This window comes from Spermophilus citellus, assembly GCF_964194105.1.
Source record: "Spermophilus citellus genome assembly, chromosome: 3".
Classification (NCBI taxonomy): Eukaryota; Metazoa; Chordata; class Mammalia; order Rodentia; family Sciuridae; genus Spermophilus; species Spermophilus citellus.
The window spans coordinates 433,685-439,551 of record NC_138184.1 but is presented as its reverse complement, the minus strand read 5'-3'; the positions used below and the strand labels follow the sequence as shown (position 1 = coordinate 439,551).

The 5,867-nt window shown below is 64.8% G+C and overlaps 1 protein-coding gene across 1 annotated transcript; it reads right to left on the bottom strand.

Annotated features, from left to right (window-relative positions):
• Positions 1-197: 197 nt before the first annotated feature.
• FSTL3 (follistatin like 3) lies at positions 198-5,638 on the bottom strand. The gene is made up of 5 exons (XM_081285493.1): positions 5,486-5,638; positions 4,160-4,345; positions 2,202-2,417; positions 1,349-1,576; positions 198-1,274 (listed from the first exon to the last, which is right to left on the bottom strand). Exons 1-5 carry the CDS (start codon positions 5,586-5,588, stop codon positions 1,222-1,224), a joined length of 786 nt encoding a protein of 261 aa, XP_081141619.1. The 5' UTR covers positions 5,589-5,638; the 3' UTR covers positions 198-1,221.
• Positions 5,639-5,867: the final 229 nt, after the last annotated feature.

Here is a 5,867-nt window from a genome sequence, read left to right as displayed (position 1 = left end):
TCCACTAGTCACCCCCTAGCTGCGGGGCAGCACAAGACCCAGAGAGAGGAGGCAAAGGCAGGCCTGGACACCCCAGTAGCCTTTTCAGTCTTTATTTCTTGGGTGAGGCAGAACCCAGGGTGGAGAAGGCTGCCCTGTGGGCTCAGTGGACCCCTGGCTCAGGATGCTCACTGGAATTTGCAGCACAGCTCTCTGGGCTGGAGAAAGATGGGCAGGGCCTCACTATCCACCTTGCCCTGGACCAGGGAGCTGGGCTCTGTGCCCACTGGTTTGCCTCTGGTCTCCAACACAGTCTGAGTGGAGGGTAATAACAGCCTCAGGGACTGGCTCCAGAACTAGCTGGTGTGGCCACCCCCAGCCCAGCTGACAGGTGGCTAGAGGCTAGCGGGGAACTGGGTCTAAAGCCCTGGCCAAGGCCTGCCACTGGGCAGCAGGAACCCAGCGCTGCCCAGGTCAGTCTTGGTCCCCACTCTTGGGGTAAGCTGGGGCTCGTGGTCCCCGTCTGGTCATCCCTAAGTGGACAGCACATTGCAGGACACAGGACACAGTTCTGGGTGAATGCTGGCTGCCTCACATCTGAGGCCATGGAATCTCACCAGTTGAACCTCTGGGAGGTGCTGGGCAGATGTGCCCGAGACAGGAGGCATGGATGGGACCCTGCTCAGGCAACATGGGAGCATTTCGTAGGGCCCTCACGGGAAGTACTGGGAGGCAGAGGTAGTGGGGAGGCAGGAACCTGTAGTTCTTGGGCCGGAAGGCCACCATGCCACTTCCTTGGCCTTTTGCTTATCTGGTATGGGCACCTGCCCTGGGCCCCAGCGCGGTGCTTTGAGGCCAGCCTCCTCACCTCTGTCCTGGGGAGGGGAGGGCCGTGGAGCTTCTCACAAACCATTAGCAGGGGCCGCCAGCGCGCTGGCGGTGTAACTGACAGGCATCTCCAAAGAAGCAGAAACGGGATCCTCTGGGCAGGTACCTAGGATAGGGGCTGGGCTTCCCCAGGAGGTCCCCTAACCTGATGCTGCGTCTCCAGGGCAGCCACATCCACTGGCCCTTTGGGAGGTCTCCTTCCCTCCGCCCTTCCAAGACATCTTCAGCGCGCTCTGGGATCCCCAAGAAATCCCCACTCAGGTTCAGTAGTCCGCGGGACATAAATTAGATTCTGCTGCTGTGACAATAAATAAAAGAGGGACGGCCTCGAACGCCAGGCGGTGCTGCTGCAGCTCACACGAAGTTCTCCTCCTCGGACTCGATCTCCGACTGCTCCTCGCGAGCGCCTGCAGGGCAGGGAGGAGCAGAGCTTGAGCGCTGCCAGCGCGGAGGTTGGCATTCCCAACTGGCCCCGCCTCACCTGCGCAGCTTCCAGGGTGGCGAACGCCGATGGAGCGACCCAGGAAACACGTGGCCTGGCGCAGGTGGCACGAGGAGATATAGGTGACGTTGTTGTTGCCGCAAAGCTCTTGGCCGGGAATGGTAGGCGCCGGGCAGGGCGCGGATCGACACATCACGCAGTGCGCACTGCCGGTCTGGTCTACCACGCACGACTGGGGCCGTGGGCACACCACGTGCACGCAGGACTCTGCAGGCCAGACGCGAGGGAGGGTCAGGGGCGTCACAGCTCCGAGAATCGCCTGATGGGCCCACAGCCTTGACCTCTCGGTACGCCCGGCCTGGCCCCTGAGGGCGCACGGCTCTCCACGCGAGTGTGCCCTGGGACTATACCGGGGGGCTACCCCCAGGAAACCTGTGAGACTGCATCCAGGACCAAGCTCTGCCCCTCTCGCCTCACCCACAGGCCGCCCCTTCTGTACCAGCATCAAGCTCTACCCCTCTCTGCCCGCAAGCCCCGCTCTCCGGGTACCAACATCTGGTTCCGCCCCCTCTCGCCCGACTCCCGTAAGCTCCGCCCTCTGGCTATAACCGGAGCCGCCGCTCTTCCCGAACCCCGCCCCCTCAGCCACCAAGTTCTGGCTCCACCCGCAGGTCCCAGTTTCTGGTTCCGTCTTCAACCCCTCCCCCCCTGGCAGCGCGCGGGAGCCGCACTGCTTCTTGATTCAATTCCCGAGACCCGCACTAGCGGAGACCCTGCCCCATCCCGGTGTGGTGCGGCAGCGCCCCAGTACTCCACCGCAGGACCGCGAGGCCCCGCCCTCCCCAGGCCCCGCCCCGCCCCGCCCCGCCCCGCCCCGCCCCGCCCCGCATACTTTGGCAGCGGCCGGGGTACATGACGCGCAGGTCCGGGTGGCCTCGGCAGCGCGCGGCGCGCAGCTCGCACTCGTCGCGGTAGGTGGCGCCGTCCGAGCCGCAAACTTGCAGGCGCGCGGGGAGACCAGCGCAGTCTGGTGCGCACTCGCAGCGCGGGCGGCCCCCCAGCATGCGGCACGCCTTGCCGGGGCCACACTCCACGCCGTCGCACGAATCTGCGGGAAAGGACACGAGCTCTTGGGTCTGGGCGCCCCCCGGAAGGGTCCTCAGGTCCCTCATCCACGCTGCTGAAGGGCCGCGGCAGGGCCTAGGGCCGCGGCGGGTCCCGATCCTGGTTGGGAGCCCCGGGACGCGCCCGCCCGGCGTGGAGTCTGCGCGTGGACCTACTGGGGGACAGGGTTTGTTCTGCGCCTGGGCGGAGACTTGGTGAGGAGCTTGGCTCCACGTGGGCGGGCGGGGGTCTCTGCCAAGAATCTGGGGTCCAGTGGCCGAGCTCCACTTCCCTCCGCAGCGAGGCCGACGTCTGTTCCCCGCTTTCCGCGCCTTTCGGGGAAGGCCTGCCGGGCAGCTGCATCAGCCCTGGAAGGGCCTCCACCCGGGGCCTGGCACGGATCGGAGGGCACTCGCAGGTCTGTTCCTTCTGTGGCCAGGACCTCTCCAGGAGGTGTCAGTGAGGGCAGGTGTGATCCCGCCCCAGCCCAAAGAACATTTCGTGGGGAAGGGGCCTCTCACAACCTCCTGAAACTGGGGCTCACTCCTGCAGCCCCATTTCTCAGGTCTGGCTAGGGTAAGCCTCTTGCTGGGGCCCCCACCGCCCCCCTTTTGATGTTTGTATCATCCTCCCTGAGGCCTGGTCAAGCTGTGGGGGGCAGGCGGACAGGAGCCCGGACCTGTAATGCACACCTGCCTGCCCCTTTCTGTTGCTTGGGTGCCTGGATCCTGAACTCTGACGATTCCGGCCTCAGTTTCCCTATGCATAAAGGGGATGGGGATCCCACCTTACAGGGTGAGCCATTTTGCCCAGGACAATGGTCAGAGTCCCCTCTGGGCACCTCCCACCCCGCCCACATGCACATCTGGAACCACTCCAGTGGCTTCAGAAGGGAAAGGGAAAGGGGCCAGGTTCCCATCCCAGGGCCAGATGAGGTTGTGGGGACAGAGTTCTGGGCCATTTCATGCCCAGGTCAGGCACTTTCTGAAGTCTGTTCTCCAGAAGCCAGAGGCGGGGAGTCTGGAGAGCTCCGTGTGGCAATGAGTTCAGGACCACCCAGCCAGGCTGATCTGGGATTGATCACTTCTGAGGCCCCCAGTCTGAGCTCCCCGGCTTGGTCTTCAGGTCTGCAGCCCTGTGCCCCCCTCCTCCCAGCTCCCTGGCTGACTCTGGACCATGGGCTCTGTGGTTGCACTACCCCACGTGGCTCTGCCCAGCGGACTCCTCCTCATGCTGCAGAACCCAGCTCTGACGCACACTTCTTCACATCCTGCCCTGGCACCCTCTCTGGGCTCCTGCAACTTCAGCCTGACCACTGGGGACTAGGAAGGTCCTCCAACCAGCCCATCCTCCAAGGCAGAGGACTCTGGACTCTTTCATTCTGCTCATGATGTGATGTGGGGGGCAAGATTTCTTAGAGCAAGGTCCAGAGGTACAAGCCTATTGAACATGCATGATCGGTGGCATTAAGGGCCCTGTGTGGGCTCTGGGAACCTGCTTTCCGGGAGCTAGGTGTGAGCCAAGTGGCCTCTGCCATTTGGGGGGTGGGTGGCAGAGCCATTCAAACTGAAGGCCCTGGGATGAAGCTGGGAATCTCCTGGGCACACCCCACCCCTCAGGCCTGCATACTCCAGTGACCGGAAGCTTGCTCCTGACATCCCCCTGTCAACCATGGTGGCTCTTCTTGCTGCTTCTGGGCTGAGCCGCAGTGCCCTGCCCCTGGCCCTAGCATTGCTGGGGGCTCACCTCTGCAGGGCAGACAGTGGACGAGGCCGAGGAATCCCAGGAGGCTGATCTTGTTCCCTGGGTGGGTGAAGTTGGACCAAGCAGTGTCGATGCTGCCAGAAGCGCAGCACTCGGCCTGGCTCACGTCAGTCCTCAGCACCAGGCTGCAGGTGGCCTCCTGGCCCTGCTGGAGCCAGCAGACACCCCCTGTGGGAGAGGGGACACTGCCTGCAGGCACTCCTGACAGCCAGCCTCTGCCCCACCACTGGGACACACACTGCCATGCTCCACGGCTCCGGAGTGCAGAGAGCACCTGGATGCACACCCAGGCTTGGCCCCTTTGGGGGTCCCTCCTTTCTGAGCCCCACCCCCACTTCTGTACCACCAGCCCTGACTCTCCTCCCGAAGGCTGGGAACTGGCCTCCCGCCCAACCAGTCAAATGCCAGGCACTGGACAAGTCAGGGTGAGTGGGCCTGCAGCCCTTCTCCCGCCTCTGCCCTCTGTCTAGACAGCGCCCGAGGGCACAGAGCCCCTGGCTTGGCAGCCCCCCCTCGCCTGGCCCGCCTCTTACTCACTCCAACTTAGGAACATTCTCCCGGCATGAGCTCACCGGCTCCCCAGGGGACCAGGCCTTCGGGGAGGGGGCTTGCTCTCCCCTCCACCAGGCTGGGGTGAGGCTGCGGGTGGGTGGCAGGGTGGGAGGCAGAAGGCCACTGCTTCCCCGCCCTGAAACAGGGGCTCCAGAGGCTGCAGCCCCCATCCCAGAACTGTCTGTGGCTTCCAGACACACCAGAGCCCAGCACCTCAACCCCCCTCTTACAAAAGGGGAAACGGAGTCCAGGAGTGAGGGTGTCGTGGCCCAGCCCTCCCAGCCAGTTGCAGGTATGAGGGTCCAAAGACCCACCCCATCTGGGGAAGATCTGCCACCCAGCTGGAGTTCTGGGTACTGGTGGCCAGGCCACCCAGTTGCCTCTCTCCGGCATCTGGACCCACCCTGATGATTCACTTCCCATCCTGGCTTGGCCACTTAAGGCTTTGTGACCCTGAGCCTCAGTTTCCCCATCTGGAAAACGGGGGTGGTAAGAGCACCCACACACTGGCTGTTCTGAGGATTCGGGGATACAGAGGTAGACACTGAGTGCTCAATAAATGGCAGTGGGTGTGCTGGCCAATCTCAGCTCTGCTGGCCCTGGGATTGCCCTCTTCAGACCTGTGGCCTGGGGAACCGGGCGCCAGCCTGCTGTTGGACACCCCTGGCCCAGCTGCCGCGCCCCAGCATCGCAGCCGCATTCCGCAGGCCCACGTGGGTGGCCGCCCCGCCCGCCCCTTCCGGCCGCCCCACTCACCGGGCGCGGGGTCCCCCGAGCCCACGTAGCCCACGAAGCCCACGGCCCAGGCCAGGGCCCCCCAGGGCAGTGGCCACAGCGGCCCCTGCGCCCCGGGACGCATGGCGAACAGAGAGCTAGGCGCCGACTTGCAGCGCGGGGCGGGCGCTGGTTATAAAGGTCCCGCGGCCCGCAGGCGGGGCCGGCGGCGGGGCGGGGCGCGGCGCGGGTGGCGGGGACCGGACGTGTCCCGCGCGGTGCAGGGCCGGGCCTGCCTGGGGTGGCAACTGGGGGAGGGCCCAGGTCCCATCTGGGAGCCAGAGAGTTGGTCTGGGAAGATAGGCGTGTATTGGGGGTCAGGGGACAAATTTCCTATGAGGTGAATTGGAGGTGGGAACCGGTG